The sequence below is a fragment of the Carlito syrichta genome, unplaced genomic scaffold (assembly GCF_000164805.1).
Source record: "Carlito syrichta isolate Samal-C Ts95f unplaced genomic scaffold, Tarsius_syrichta-2.0.1 Scaffold307639, whole genome shotgun sequence".
Taxonomy (NCBI): domain Eukaryota; kingdom Metazoa; phylum Chordata; class Mammalia; order Primates; family Tarsiidae; genus Carlito; species Carlito syrichta.
In genome coordinates, this window is record NW_007251735.1 from 279,860 (window position 1) to 296,515 (window position 16,656).

General features: G+C 40.6%; 2 protein-coding genes across 3 annotated transcripts in view; one reads left to right on the forward strand and one right to left on the reverse strand.

Moving 5' to 3' along the window:
- Nucleotides 1–3,638: 3,638 nt before the first annotated feature.
- On the reverse strand, nt 3,639–5,189 carry PIGBOS1 (PIGB opposite strand 1). The gene is made up of 2 exons (XM_021715774.1): nt 5,004–5,189; nt 3,639–3,925 (listed from the first exon to the last, which is right to left on the reverse strand). Exon 2 carries the CDS (start codon nt 3,848–3,850, stop codon nt 3,689–3,691), a length of 162 nt encoding a protein of 53 aa, XP_021571449.1. The 5' UTR covers nt 3,851–3,925; nt 5,004–5,189; the 3' UTR covers nt 3,639–3,688.
- Nucleotides 5,190–5,423: 234 nt separating this feature from the next.
- PIGB (phosphatidylinositol glycan anchor biosynthesis class B) overlaps nt 5,424–16,656 on the forward strand; it is a 38,956-nt gene continuing 27,723 nt past the window's right edge. The window contains exons 1-4 of one of the 2 annotated variants that reach the window (XM_021715772.1): nt 5,424–5,557; nt 7,315–7,450; nt 8,574–8,664; nt 14,851–14,955. In XM_021715772.1, the coding sequence (XP_021571447.1) occupies nt 5,425–5,557; nt 7,315–7,450; nt 8,574–8,664; nt 14,851–14,955 (465 nt within the window). In that variant the 5' untranslated portion in view covers nt 5,424. Of the gene's footprint in view, nt 5,558–7,314; nt 7,451–8,543; nt 8,665–14,850; nt 14,956–16,656 lie in introns of both variants that reach the window. The other variant, XM_008064527.1, reaches the window with a different exon arrangement.

Below are 16,656 nucleotides of genomic sequence, written 5' to 3' on the forward strand. Positions count from 1 at the left end.
TTCATAATGAAAATCACGGTCCCTCTCCAAGTCACTGATCTGTCACTTCATAGACGAGCCTAATCAGTGAAGAAGCTGTATCCACTTGGAAAGGACATTTCAATGTCACAAAAATATACAATAAACATTCCCCTGCTCCTTTCTCCCAAAGGAACCAAGGCCATTATCAAGGATAAATGTGCATTAGGGAAAAAGAAATACCTAGATTTTAAAGACTGCTGGGTACAGGACCTCAGCTGACACTGGTATAAGATTAGAAATGCCACAGTGGTCCTTCAGTTAAGAGTGCAGATTCATGGGAGGTGGAAGGATGAATGCAGGCTTGGCCTACTGTAATCTAACAAGATCCACTTTGTAGTGTTCTGTTCTCCCCAACCCCGTCTTCTAAGTGGGGCAAATAAAAACTCAGTGGTTGGCAGAGACCTCTCATTGACCTGTGATGTAAAAGCCTTCATGGTAGACTGGGCCAACTGAAAGTCAATCTTCTTCACCAGGCGAAGATAGTAAATTAGAAGCAATTCACGCAAAGAATTGCAGACATTAATGTTATCTTCAAAAATCTGAAGATAAAGAGATGTAGGCCTCTGTATCCCCAATTCAATTCACCTCTCTGGGTCCTGCAATAACTACATGGAAAGCCTGGAGATGGATGGTGGTGATAGGTGCCCAACAACACGAATGTAATTAATGCTACTAAACTGTACACTTAAAAATGCTAAGTTTTGTCATGTATATTTTACTACAATAAAAAACATACATGGATTGTGAACTACCTCAAGTGTAGCTGCTAGTTTGGATGCAGTATCTTTTTTATGACAGCTTTACTGAGAGTCATAGACAATTAAGTTCACCCTTTAAGTGTACAATTCAGTGGTTTTTAAAAAATATTTACAAAGTTGTACATTGATGGCTACTATCTTGTTCTGGAACATTTTAATTACCCTAAAAACCATATCCAATTACATTCTCTATCCCTACTTCATTCAGCCCCTGGCAGTCATTAATCTACTTTGTCTCTATACATTTACCTGTTCTGGACATTCACATATGTCCAGAACATACATATATACTCTAAATTCAAATACCAGCAGACATTTGGTATTTGAATTAAAAGTTTTATAAATATTTTTAAGTACATAGAATACAAAATCTTGGCCAAGCATGATGACTCATACCTTTAATCCCAGCGCTTTGGGAGGCCAAGATGGGAAGACCACTTGAGGCCAGGAGTTCAAGACCAGTCTGGGTAACATAGCAAGACCCTGTCTCTCCAAAAAACTAGTCAAGTATGGTGGCATGTTCCTATAGTCCTGGTTACTCAGGAGGCTGAAGTGGAAGGATCACCTGAGCCCAGGAGTTGGAGGTTACAGTGAGTTATGATTAGGCCACTGTATTTCAGCCTGTGTGATAGTGAGACCCTGTTCTCAAACCAAAAAAAAGGCAAAAATAAATTGTTAAAGGTATTGGATAAATCAATGTATATATAATTTTCACTATGTTCAATCTGTACTATTTAAATGCTCTAATAAACATACAATACTTTTGCAATTTCTTCATCTTCTTTTCTTTTTAAAATTATCCTTGCAGGTTTCCACGTAACATAGCTAGCTAAGTAATAATGAATTTACTTTTTAAGAACATCAATAAGGCCGGGCTCGGTGGCTCAGCCTGTAATCCTGCACTTTGGGAGGCCAAGGTGAGTGAATTACCTGAGCCTGTGGGTTTGAGACCCACCTGGGCAACTTGGAGAGATCTCATCTCTACAATAAATCAAAAATTACCCAGGCGTGGTAGCGCACGCCTGTAGTTCCAGCTACTTAAAAGGCTGAGGCGGAAGTTTCGCCGGAGCCCAGCAGGTCAAGGCTGAGGTGGCCAGGAGTGTGCCACTGCACTCCAGTCTGGGCGACAGAGTGAGACTCCAACTCAAAATAAAACAAAAAAAAAACCTCAATAAAAATATGTTGACTTAGAAAAAGCACTTTGTACGTATGATTACATTTCTAGATCTCACTGAAAACGCAAGCTTAAGATTAAAGGGTGGCTGGGTACAGTGGCTCACGCCTATAATCCCAGCACTTTGGGAGACAGAGGTGAGTTGCCTGAGCCTAGGGGTTCAAGACCAGCCCAGGCAACTTGGCAAGACCTCATCTCTACAATAAATAAAAAAATTTAGCTGGGCATGATGGTGTGTACCTGTATGTAGTTCCAGCTACTTGGAAGGATGAGATAGAAGGATCACCTGAGCCCAGCAGGTTAAGGGTGCAATGGTCATGAACGTGCCACCGTCCACCAGCCTGGGCGACAGAGTGAGACTTCAACTCAAAAGAAAAAAAAAAAGACTGTTAGGGGTAAAGCTTTCTTAGCAACTTCAAAAAAATCATTTATATGAATAATAGCTTCATAATAAATTAATGACTCCCTTATCACTATTATTAATGCAAATTTGCCTAGTGGGTTAAACAAACAGATCTGTTTGCCATACTATATAACAACATCTACACTTTCTAAAACCTCAATTTGACCTGGGTCATCCCAATTCTCAACTACTCCTCCATTCTGCCTGGCATGAGAAAGAGGCTGGAGTTGAAAGACTGCTGAAATATAATAACCCTTTGTACTCAGATGTCCCTTCTGAGAAGACATCATAAATCTAGCAAACAACTCAGATGTCTCCTCTCAGTGAACATAAAGAAATTGCTGGTGATTGTAGTGTGGACAAGCTTATACCAGCGCAAATTTTTCAAAAATGTATGCTTCCTTGAAATTTTCCATTCAAATTGCATAAAAAAGCAAATAAAGAGTTGGAATATATACTGAGAGATGACTGATCAGTTGAGAAATGGTTTCAGGAATCCCAAGTGTGTCATTCCACATCTTCTTCAAACAACAGACTGGACAATAAATTATATGTTATTAATGTAGGAGAAAGAAAACAAGACTGCATTGTCTGCTCGAGTAGAAAAACACCAGCAGAAGATATCAAACAAACTACTGTACCACATGTATCAATAAACCTGCAATGCATGTTGGTGGCTGTTTCACATGTAACCACATTAGAAAAACATAAGATATAAAATTTTGATTTTGTCTCATAAATAAGTTCCTCAATGTCCAAAATTCCATTATAAAACAAATATTACAATAAAATAACTGGTTCCAACACTATACTATTTAGTATTAAGTGATTTGTTGTTCACTATTTCATAAAATAGTGTGGTCGGTTTGCTGGTAGGTGATCCACGCAATGTCTCTGAGCACAAAGGGGTAAACCAGACTAAATGTAGGCTAATTGAGGGGCTTTCTGCCCGAGGTAGTCTACTTTGGTTCACTTATCTACAAACACTACCGTAAATACCATTCCCAATTACTTTATACACACCTAGACTGTAACCTTATGACACTGCATATGCTGCATTCTAAAAAAAAAAACCCTGACTAGAAAATAAAATATTCCTAAAATATTCATATTTGTTTAAGAAGAGATTACTAATCTATCCTGGTGAAAAAACATAAAATGACATAAAAAGTACAGTAAACATTAACAGTACTAGTTTAAAAAAATCACTTAAAATCACTATTCATGACTTATTTAGTTTAAAATAAATCTAAGTTTTTGGTAGATTATTTATAGTTATGCATAATTTCAGTGGAATTTTAATCAATCATTACAGTTCAACTCCATGTAGTATTAACTTTTCTTTTCTGTTTCCTGTGCCAATTTCAACTCTTCTTTTATTCCCTTCTGATCTCTGGAATACTGTTCAAATATTGGTTGATAAATATAGATTCCTCCAGCAATTCCAAGGAAAGTAGCAAAAAGCAGTTGTGGAAGAGTCAATCTCCCAAACATCTTGATAACAAACACAGCACAAGGTAAGGGTGGTTTCGGAAAGTCACACTCCACATCCAGGAAATCTCTTCACATCTGTGTACAAAGAAAATGGGAAGCAAAGCCATAACTCAGTAAATGTCCTTTAAAAGATGTCATATCACTATGCACTGAAGTGAACAATATTTTTATATTACTAATATAGAAATAGAAACATAGGGAGTATGGGAAATGAGGGTTGGGATGGTATAAGACAAGGCTAAGTCATTTTCTATTGCAGATTGTTCTCAATGGTTTTAAATGGATAATTCAGAAAATGGCAAAAACGAGGGGAGGACAAGGCATACTCTTTATGCCTTTAATGTCATACCATAAAATCAACTACTAAAAAGAAGCAGCCAAACTAAGTCTAAAGGGATCGCCTCCAAAGACTCTGATCTGGAAGCAGGAGAAAGGCAGGGAGAGAAACTTAATTTTTCCTTTCGTACTATCCATGCTTCTCTAACAATCTGTACGATAAAAATAACAATTTTAGAAAATAGGCTAAAAGGTTTTATGAGTTCCCTTTGCTACCTTAGTAAGTACAAATAGATATTAAATATACACTTGCCATCTATTTTTGACAAAAATGTAAGTAGAGATTTGGCTGGTTTTGCTTTTAACAATTGAGGAGTTAAGACCTTAGTACTTTCCAGAAAGCAATACTCTTTGCCAACACCTTAATCTCTGGAGAAACTAAGTCTAGACGTTTGTGAGTGAGATAAGCACAGTGAAGGATTTACATGTTTCCTTAAGGATACCAACACTTTACGGCCTCTTAAACTAGCACCCAAATGCATAAAGGTCATTAGTAGCAGAACCGGTACAAGAAACTAGCGTGCCCTTAATATCCTTGGAATGTAATTTAAACTAAACGGGGCAAGAAAAGAACCCTGTTTTTTCTGGACGCTATGACTGATCAGGTAAATGACTTCACCAACCTTGATCTGGTTCAATGACTTTGTTAAAAAAAAAAAAAAAAAAAAAAACACAGGAACCATGTGAGCCTTATTTCCTACATCTGTACAACAGGCTAAATCATCCCGACTCTGCCTACCCCGTTCCACATGCATTTTCTGTCAGGTCATCAAAACGGGGAAATGTTCCACCCACATTTACGTTTTTTTTTTTTTACCTTTACCACCGTTAATACTCCCAGGCCGCTCCGAGGTCCTAATCCCGCCTCCCGCTGCCGCCCGCAGAGGACAGCTCGGCTCCTTCCGGCAGTGTCCGGGTCCCGGAGCACAGAGAACACAAAGCCAAAAGCGAGCGGCAATCCCGCGGTTCGGAAATGCAGAAGAGAAAGCGTAGGCGAGCCCGTGGCAAAGCGTAGAGACGAAGACCAGCCCAGGAGCTTTGGACGGCGGCGACCACCTCGCGGAGTTTGCGAGAGCGAGGAAATAACGCTTTCCGGGCTACTTCTGCGCCTGCGCGCGACGGCTGCTCGCAAAGGCCAAACTTAGTGGGTGAACTAGCAGCGCGCGCTGCCGCAGCGTCCTTCCGCCCCAGTCGAGTAGCGGACGGGGATCGGCAGCGCACCTTTGGGCTGGTACGGAATGGAGCGCGAGGGCAGCGATGGCCGTCTTGGCTTACGCGGCCTCCAGAACCGCTCTGGCGAGATTAAGCTGCGAAAGAGAAAGTCTACCTTGTACCTCAGCACCCAGGAGAAGAGCGCAGGACGCCGCGGGGGTGAGTGAGGGGCGCGGTCTGGAGAGCTTTTCCCCATGTGAAAGGAGCACCCCCCATTTCACTACCAGCAACCGGTTGTTGCCAGTTGAGCTCTGTGTTGCTGGATGTTAAGAGTTTTGAAATTCTGGAAATACAGGTTTTTATGTAAATTCTGATTTTTAAATCTTGGCACCTAAAATCAATGTTTAAAAAGTACTCTGTTAGCCGGGCGTGGTGGCGCACGCCTGTGGTTCCAGCCGCTTGGAAGGCTGAGGCCGAAGAATCGCCTGAGCCCAGCAGGTAGAGCCTGCGGTGGCCGTGAGCAGCGTGCCACTGCACTCCAGCCTGTGCGTCAGAGTGAGACTCCGACTTAAAAAAACAAAACAAAACTCTGTATTCAGCCTAAGGGCTGTCCACTTGTAGCTAAGAAGAGGACTTTGGAGTCAGTAGACAGACCTGGGTCTGAAACCTATTTAGACATTTACCATTGTTTACTGGAGTGCAGTGGCCGCTCCCGGCCACCGCAGCCTCAGCCTTCCAAGGAGCTGGAACTACAGGCGCGCACTACCACACCCGGCTAATTTTTTTATTTATTGCAGAGATGAGGTCTCGCCAAGTTGCCCAGGCAGGTCTCGAACCCGTGGGCTCAGGCAGTCCACTCACCTCAGCCTCCCAAGGCGCGGCATTACAGGCTGAGCCACCGTGTCCGGCAGCAGTTTAATTTCTGAGCCTCGGTTTCCTCATAGGTAAAATGGGGCTATTAGCACCCCATAGCATTGTTTTGAGAGGGAGAGACATGAATTGTCACAGTGCCTGGCACATAGTAAGCATCAATAAGGGATATTTTAAAATGTACTAAGGACCATTTTATACAAGGGAGGACCCCTAAAAAACTGAAGTTATCTTTTGGAGGGCAGGCTCCTTGTACAGGCTTCCTCTGCTGAGTACGTGTTCTAGGAACCCATCGGCATTAGCGTTGTTGTGAAAGGCTGCGTTTGGCTCCAGTGATTTTGTGTGTGTGTGTGGCAGAAAGGTGACCGGTTTCTCCACCATGACGTTGCACCGCGCTGAGTGTTCAGCAGTTTTTGACCAAAAACAGCATGGCCCCCATGTCCCACCCTCCCTATTCACCGATCTCACCCCAGCAACATTTTTTTGTTTCCCTGGATGAAAGCCCTCAAAGGGAAAAGTTTTGCCCATGTGGAAAAAGTGAAACAAAAAACAGCAGAAGCCCTAAAAGGCATCCAAATTGATGAGTTCAAAAACTGTTCTGAGCAATGGAAGAAGCGCTTTGATAGGTGTATAGCATCAAACAGAGAGTACTTTGAAGGTGAGTGTAAACAAATAAGAATACACAATTTTTATAAACTCTGTATTTTGGGGGTCCTCTCTTGTATATCACTGTGTGGTACATACAAAGAATTGTGTCCTAAATAATTTATTCGCTACTTTCTTTTATTAGATAAACATGCAGTAATGAGCCTAAGGCCTTAGTTAACCCAGTTCCTTTTTCAATATTTACCTTAATAGTCTCTTTATACAGTAAGTTGTAAGAAAAGTTGGTTAAACTAAAGGAGTGGTGATCACCCAGTGGTGAGGCCCTGGACTTTGTATAACTTTCCCATGTGCTCTGAGAGTGGTGTGGAGGGGCCAGAGGTCAGGTGACCACTGTGCCTTAGCAGAACCTGAGCCAAGGAGCCAACCAGAGCAGCAGGTTTTAACTTCTGCAGGTGGAACTGCCTGACCTTTGTGCCACAATTACCTGTTTTGTTTTTCAGATCTTCTTGGAGAAAACATTTATCTGGTCTTGTTTACCGTAGCTTTACGAATATTTAACTGCTTTTTAGTGCAGACGAGCTTTGTTCCAGATGAATACTGGCAGTCTCTTGAAGTTGCACATCACATGGTTTTCAAATATCCTTTGTAGTTTCTTTTCCAGACTATGAACATGTATTCATCTTAGGATTTGTTTTGAGCATCTATTACAGCAGTCCCCCTATCTGCAAGGGGTTCCAAGACCTCCAATGGATTCCTGAAATCCCAGATAGTATCCCAGATACCCCTGAAATCCCAGATAAGTACCAAACCCTGTGTTTTCCCCTGTACATACATGCCTGTAATAAAGGTTAATTTATAAATTAGCCCAGTAAGAGATAAGGAACAATAATAAAATAGAAAATTTTTGTTTTGTATTTAGATTAGAAAATATAGTTTATTTAGAAAGTAAATTGGAGAGAGAGAAAGAAGGGGTTCACCTCCCCAAGTGAAGGGACCAAAGCTTAAGAAAACATGGCCTGGCCATAGCTCAGAGAGCACATAGCCACATCATCTCTTAGCAAGGGAATGGAAAAAGTAGAAAATTTTTAACAATATACTGTATAAAAATTATGTGAATATTGCTACTTTCTCTCTCCTTCCCTCCCTCTTTCCCTCTGTCTCTCAAAATATCTTAATATTTTCAGACAGCAGTTTACCAAGGGCAACTGAAACCACAGAAAATGAAACCTTGTTTAAGGGGGAACTACTATATATATTTTCAATTTTCTCCAAATAATTTTAATCCATCAAAGTATGCCATTATTTTATACTAATTTTCTTCTATATCTTTCTTTGATGTTAGTCTTTAACTAGCATATATTCCCACAGTACTAAGTATTTGGAAGCTACAGAGGAAGGAAAAAACACATTACTGCCTTGAAGAAGTTAAGAATTCAGTTGTCCTATTGAATTTTTAATGCAAATATCCAGTATAAAATAAAATTCTGTGTTTTAAAACTTCATTGTCAAAAGTAAAATAAAATATTGTTTCACATTTGACGGTGAAAACAGACTTTGCCGGGTATGGTGGTGCATGCCTATAATCCCAGCTACTCGGGAGGCTGGGGAGAGAGGATTGCTTGAGCCCAGGAGTTTAAGACCAGCCTGGGCAACATAGTAACACTCCTGTCTCAAAAAAAAGTAAATAGGCTGGCTTCAATGTTATTTGACAGTTAGTCCTTAATCTTACTAATTATGGTTATTTGACCTGGGAATGGACAGAAAGATTGAGAGGTTACACTTACCCCTTAATCTTTGCAAGCATTTACAAGATTCTGCATCTTTTGGGGAAAGACAGTGTTCAGTTGCTGGTAAGTTTAAATAAAGGTAACCAAAATAGTTGTTAAAAGTCGATTTATTCCTTTTCTCCTTCAGAAGTTAATGTATATTAACTAAATGATATTGGTAGCATGAAATTTGTTTTTAAAAGGCTACTATTGCTAAAGTCTAGCCATATTTGGGAAGTCTGAGGTACTAAACACATACTGTGAGGTTTAACTCTTTAAAATATGCTAAAACACAAGACCGAACATGAAAATGTCCTGCTGTGTAGAATCCTGTTAGGATGTGCAAAATGGCTTTATTAAATATTATTTCAACTTTAGAAGCAAACTTCCTTCTGAAAAGAATCACTTGAAAGCAATATTGTGTTTTGTTTTTTATTTTATTTTTAGAGGAAGAGTCTTTGCTATATTGCCCAGGTTGGTCTTGAACTCCTGGCCACAAGCAGTCTTCATGTCTTGGCCTCCCAAAGTGCTGGGATTACAGGTGTGAGCCACCGAACTTAAGCTGTGTTTTGTTTTTTTAACTTGTGACTGGAAGGCCATATTATATGAGCTTATGAAAACTAAATACTTTTAAACCAACTAAGGATTTAGTGTTGAAATTACAACTTTAAAAAAACTAATTTCACAGAAATATAATGATACATATAAATTGTGCTAATGTATTAACTGGGCATCAATAATAAGTAGGATTATAATTCTTAGATCATGAATTACTGGGGTCCTTTGCTGGGAGAGGTTACAAAGAGCCTCACTTGCAAGATTTTTGTGTGTGTGTGTGTTTTGTTTTTTGAGTGGTAGTTTCACCGTGTCACCCAGGCTGGAGTGCAATGGCATGCTCACGGTTACCGCAGCCTCGACCTACTGTGCTCTGGCCATCCTTCCGCCTCAGCCTTCCAAGCAGCTGGAACTACAGGTGCGCACTACCACACCCAGCTAATCTTTTGATTTATTGTAGAGGAGAGGTCTCGCCAAGTTGCCTAGGCTGATCTCGAACTCCTGGACTCAGGTAATCCTCTTGCCTCAGCCTCCCAAAGTCCTGGGATTACAGGCTTGAGCCACCGTGCCCAACCTTCTCAAGATCGTCTAAACTATCAAGTTGGACTAAGAAGTTTGGGCCTTCCACATTTTCTGTTAGGGAAGGCTAGTGGCCCACTATTTCAAAGAAAGTCCAAATTATGAAGTGTTTTGTGGAGCCTAGAAAGACACTGAGATTCTGGGGTATTTGTTTTAAGGCAGGATTGTACTCTCTCCTTTGCACAATAATATTTGATTCTCCATTATTAAAAATGGGAGTCAGACCAGTGAAATTGATGTTTTGCATAGGAAGAGCAAGTGGGAGGAGAATTGAGAACAATCACAGAGTTTCTCCCATTGACACAGTAGAATTTAGAAGCTGTGAACTCACTTTTCTTCTCTCAGAATTACCCACTAGTTTATAGAATATGCAGGGTATCCATAAAGTCTGGAACCATAGGAAAATATATATAATCTCATCAAAGACATTTTATATCCCAGGAAGCAGGTTAGATTATGAATGAAGAGGTCTTCAACATAGAAATATTTCCTATTCCTCCAAGACCTATCCATTGCCTTCAATCTGTGGCTGACCTACCAGGCCAATTTGTGATACAAAGGAAACCTCCCCAGACCCTCTATTCTCCCAACTCCCCAAAAAACCTCTGTCCTACGTGGAGCTTCACCAGGTAAAGATTCATTAGGATGTGATTATTTAAACTCTCATGCAGATTAGTTTTAAAAGAGTATATCCTTTTTTTAGGTGGGCATGATGGCTCACACCTATACTCCCAGCACTTTGGGAGACTGAGGCAAGAAAATTGCTTGAGCCCAGGAATTCCAGACCAGCCTTAGGCAACATAGTGAGACTTCATCTCTACGGAAAAAAAAAAAAATTAGCCAGGTGTGGTGGCACACACCCGTAGTCCCAGCTAGTCTGGAGGCTGACACCAAAGAACTACCTGAGCCCAAGAAGTTGAGGCTGCAGTGAGCTGTGACTGTGCCACTACACTTCAGCCTGGATGACAGAGTGAGACCCCAACTCACAAAAATAAATAAAAAGATTATATAATTTTTAAGCTAGAAGGAGTCAGAGAAGTTAAGTAAATAGACCAAGGTCACAGCATGTTAAAGCAGAACTAGAGCTAAATCCTAGGTCTAATTACTCACAGCCCAGTGCTCTCTCTAGATAGCTTCTTTATAAACTACATAAAGTATGTGCACAGAAGTAGGGATGGCTTAGAGCTGCACTGTCTAATATGTAGCCAAGAGCCACAGGTAGCTGTTGAACACTTGAAATGTGGCTAGTCCAAATTGAGAAGTACTCTAATTATAAAATAAGTTCAGGATGTCAAAGGCCTAGTACATATATTTTTATTTTTTAAATATTGCTTAAATGTTGAAACAATATCTTAAGTATACTGGATTAAACAAAATTAATTTTACCTGTTTGGGTGTTTTGGGTTTTTTTTTTTACTTTTTAATTTGGCTTTTATGTTTTAATTTAAATTAAACATGTGGCTTGTGTTATATTTCTGTTGGCCTGTGCTGGCTTAGAACATGTGAGAGGAAAGAGGCAGAGAAGGGGAGACCTGAATTGAGACCAAAAGCAGGGCCTTTGCATAGTCAGAGGACAACAAAGGGGTTAGCTCCTGTAGCTTAAGTGAAGAGTTGGAAGCTTAAAGAATGGGAAGCTGCCAACACAGGCCTTATGCTCAAGCTACCTCTGGCATGTTTCTTCTTCTCTTAACCTCACTCCACTACTTTTTATTTTCCAGAAGCTATATGCAACTGTTATTTAATTCTTGTCTAGTCCTTACTACAATCTGGAAAATTATGATATCTTAAAAGTCTGGAGAGACTGCTAATGATTGGGAGTTCAGAACTCCATTTATTCTTTTGCTGAGCTAAAATCTACTTTCTTTTAAATTCAAGATTTCTGTATGAACACCATTCAAAAGTTTTATTTGTCCAGGCTAAACATCTGCAGTTCTTAACTTCATAATCATAGACAGTGTCCTCTAGACAATTTGTAACTTATTAATATCTGTCTTAAAATGTAGTGCCTCGAACTGAACACAGTATTAAAGAAGGCTGGTAACTAATTCAAAATAAAGTCTATATAAATATAGACCATTAATGTCATAAAACTTGTGCATCTCTCAGCAAAAGGACTCTTAGCCATTTAGTAGCTACCTCACACTGTTGGCTTATATTAAGTTCAGAGCTAAATTGATTTTTTATATGAACTGCTTTCAGGGGGGCCTGAAAAGTGAGGATGAAGCTTATAGCTCCCTATGCAGAGTAAACAGAAGGTACGTACTTAAGTGCCTTTTATTGTATTTTATAGGGCACTGTTTAAATGGAATTAAGTAGTACAGTGTATCTTTAACTTTCAGATTTAAGCATTTATTTACCTATCATTAACAAAGAAAAAGATCCTAAAGCTAAATTATTAGAAGTCACTGACAAGTGAAAGTAAAGCAGTTCTAATTATAATCCAAAGTTAATAAAGTATGATTTGGCCTGGCATGGTGGCTCACGCCTATAATCCCAGCACTTTGGGAGGCCGAATTGAGAGGATTGCCTAAGCCCACAGGTTCGAGACCAGCTTGAGCAACTTGGCAAGATGTCATCTCTACAATAAGTCAAAAAATTAGCTGGGCATGGTGGCACATGCCTGTAGTTCCAGCTACTTGGAAGGCAGAGGTGGAAAGATTGCCTGAGCCCAGCAAGTCGAGGCTGCAGTGGCCATGAGCGTGCCACTGCACTCCATCCTGAGTGACGGAGTGAGACTCCGACTCAAAAAAATAAGAATAAATAAAGTATGGCTCAACAAAAATACAAGACCAGGAGCGGTGACTCTTGCCTGTAATCCCAACACTTTGGGAGGCTGAGCCAAGAGGAGTGCCTGAGCCTAAGGGTTCGAGACCAGCCTGGGCAAGTTGGCGAGACCTTGCCTCTACAATAAACCAAAAATTAGCCAGGTATGGGGGCACATCCCTGTAGTTCCAAATACTTGGAAGACTGAGGTGGGAGGATTGCCTGAACTCAGCAGGTTGAGGCTGTGGTGACCGTAAGTGTCCCACTGCACTCTAACCTGGGCAACAGAGAGAGTCCAACTCAAAAAGAAAAAAAACCAAAAGTACAAATTCACATATAAATTTTTAGAAACACATCTTTTTTCTTTTCTTTTTTGAGTAGGAATCTCACTGTCGCCCAGGCTGGAGTGCAACGGCATGCTCACAGCTGCCTCGACCTGCTAGGCTCAGGCCATCCTTCTGTCTCAGCCTTCCAAGTAGCTGAAACCAAAGGCATGCAACACCATGCCTGGTTGACTTTTTTTTTGAGTTGGAGTCTCATTCTGTCGCCCAGACTGGAGTGCAGTAGCCGCTCCCGGTCACCGCAGCCTCGACCTGCTGGGCTCCGGCGATCCTTCCACCTCAGCCTTCCGCCTGTAGCCGGAATTACAGGCGCGCGCTACCACGCCTGGCTGATTTTTTGATTTATTGTAAAGATGAGGTCTCGCTGCCCAGGCAGGTCTCGAACCCACGGGCTCAGGCAATCCACTCACCTCAGCCTCCCAAAGGCGCAGGATTACAGGCTGAGCCACCGAACCCGGCTGACTTTTTTTTTTCTTATTGTAAAGATAAGGTCTCACCAAGTTGCCCAGGCTGGTCTCCAACCCCTGGACTCAGACAATCCTCTTGCCTCTGCCTCCCAAAGTGCTAGAATTATAGTCATGAGCCACCGCACCGGCTATAAACACATCTTCTGAACAAACTACGATCAAATTGTGCTCAACCAGCAAGTGTTACATTATTAGTGATATTTTTTTTTTTAATTGGAGTCTCACTCTGTCGCCCAGGCTGGAGTGTAGTGTCATGATCACAGCCACCACAACCTCTACTTGCTGGGATCAGGTGATCCTTCCACCTCAGCCTTCCAAGTAGCTGGAACTACAGGTGCACACCACCATGCCCGCCCAATTTTTTGATTTATTACAATAAATAATATAGGCGTGAGCCACTGCGCCCGGCCTTGTTAGTGATAATTATGACATTTTTAAACTCTCAGAAACACTAATACGTAGCATTAGCATTTAGTCTTTAATTTCTTTTCATTTTACTCTTAAGCTTACTCTTTAATGTTATCTGAATACCATGATTCTATAATAGAATACTTGTGTTTAAAAAAAAAAAAGTGGCTGAGTGCCGTGGCTCAAGCCTTAACCCCAGCACTTTGGGAGGCCAAGGCGAGAGAATTGCCTGAGCCCAGGGTTTTGAGACCAGCCTGGGCAACTTGGTGAGACCTTGTCTCTACGATATATTAAAAAGTTAGCCAGGTGTGGTTGCGTGTGCCTGTAGTTCCAGCTCTTTGGGAGACTAAGGTGGAAGGATCATCTGAGCCCAGCAGGTCAACGCTGGAGTGGCCATGAGTCAGCCACTGCACTCCAGCCTGGGTGACAGAGTGAGACTCTGACTCAAAAAAAAAAAAGTGTTATCTATATTACATGACAGAGAAGCAGTGTAGCAGTAGTTAAAAGCACAGGATAGTAGTTAAAAGCACTGATTTGGTGTCGAGCAGACCTGGGTTTTGAATCCTGGCTTCCACAATGAATGACTAGCTGTGCAACCTTGTGAAAATTACTTAACCTCTCTGTGCCTCAGTTTCCTTATCTATAAATAGTACCGGCCTCAGAAAATTAAGACTGAATGAACTGATACATTACTTAGTAATGTTTGATTTTTTTTTAAAGAAACCTATTGTCACTAATCCTTTTAAATCCTTTTAAAATAGGACCCTTTTAAAATAGGATCTTGACCCAATGAAATGGTTGGCTATGAGAGAGAGAGAGAGAGAGAGAGAGAGAGCACGCGAGTGAGTGAGTGTAAAAGTGTGTGAGAGAGAGAGAGAGAGAGAGTGAGTGTGTGTGTGTGTGTGTGTGTGTGTGTGTGTGTATTACAAAGAGAATAAGAATGAGAATGGTAAAACTACCTTGGGTATTTTCATTAGAAATTAATGTAAGTTTGTAGAAAAAGAGATGTATTTTTGCAGAAGAATAGAATGATACATTGTTTTTGTACTAAGAATGGCTTTTAGTTGATAATTGGATATGCTTGTTGAATTTTATGACAATTCAGTATGAATCAATAGATATTTTTAACATCCTCTTCTTCTTTTTAACTGATGAAGATTTGGATTCCTAGACTTGCCCAAGCACTTCTGTCTGCTGCAGCAGACATAAGGCTTTACTCATTAATGAAGCAACTAGGAAACCAGGAAGTGGCAAGATGGGTGGTAAGTCCTGAACACTTTTTAAACTGTATGCCAGTTATTTCATTCCTATCAGCATAAACCATGTAGAAACACTGATTCCCAAGGCAGTTTTAGAAGAGGTCGTACAGCTGTACAGAGGTATTTCCATAATTAAGAACAGTAAAATGTAAGTGGCACATGCCTTATCGCCTTCTGATTAAGCCCTGGGCAGTGGAAGCCACTGATAATCCTCAAAAGGCTAAACCCTGAGACAGCCTTTGGAAGTCCCTTCTTTCCTCAAAACTGTCCTTGCCTCACTTTCCATAGAATTCACTAGGGAGATTTCTAAATGACTGCCTGCCTCACAAAGCACCTCAGCTATTTACAACCCTTGTTCTTTTCTTCTCGCTACATGAGGGACTTCCTGAGAAATCTCCTTGCATTGAAACTCTTGCACCTCTGGCTGGAATATTTGAAATAGCTGAACTTATATAAGGAAAGAGTGTTCTGTAAACGATTATCTTTTGTTATCTGGCTTATTTAAAGGTTGGAAGATAGATTCCTGACACCTCCTGTTCAAACCTTGGATTTTCCCATTTAGTCCTGATGAGGGATCGGATTCTGTTAGTACTATTGTTACTTTACTTGGCTCTTAACTGAATGAGCTTAAATGAGCCAGCTTAGAACTCTTACTACCCTGGGCAACTTGGCAAGACCTCATCTCTACAATAAATCAAAAATTAGCCGGGCATGGTAGCACGCTCCTGTAGTTCCAGCTACTTGGAAGGCTGAGGCGGAAGGATCGCCGGAGCCCAGCAGGTCAAGGCTGCGGTGGCCGGGAGCGGCCACTGCACTCCAGTCTGGGCAACAGAGTGAGACTCCAACTCAAAAAGAAAAACAAGAAATCTTACTACCTTCTTAAAATTGTTTCTATTGGAAAATACATTCCAAATTCCAAGTAACCAATTTGCCAACACTTTTCTGGACTATAACTCATTAATAAATTGGAGAAAGGACATATTCCTTCAAGTATTCTTTTGCATTTAAAAAGAAAGAAAAATTGGTTTAGTGATCAAGTTCTTGCTAACTGATTCAGAGAGTCAGTCTCTTTATTTTGTGCTTATATTTTACGTATCTTGCTGAAAGACCCAACATAAAATGGTACGCTGAGGTCATGATGGCTTGAAAACCTTCCTCCAAAGATGCAGCACTAGGTTCTTGGAAAAATCTTTACTCCATGATAATTGGGAACATTTTTTAAAGGCTGTATTTCAAAAGACAGGAAGCTAGTAAAACATGTTTAACACCCTTACCTCAACTAATAAGTTTCTTTTAAGACATCTGTTTTGTGGACTCTGTTTGCATGTTCTTCCAAAAGCTGGTTAATTTATTTAGTCTATTAACATTAAAATTTAATAATGTCTTCTGTCATGTTTTTCTCTCTCCTGTTTTGTCTTCTCATTAAGAAACAGGGTGACATTCCAAACAAAGCTGACTTAAAAAAACAGCCAAAATACTTGTGTCAGTACTATAAGACAGTTTGAGGAATACTGATTTGGGAAACCTTAGTTATGAATTTCAATCCTTTGTAAAATCTGCCATCAAAGAATCTGTGTTTTATATCTTTTACTAATGGAAAATGCTGTGTAAAACAAATGCAGTGCCATAAAAATGCACCTGAAAGTATCAACTTCTTAACATTAACAAATATAGATGTAACATCCTCAAACCAATGTTCGGGCA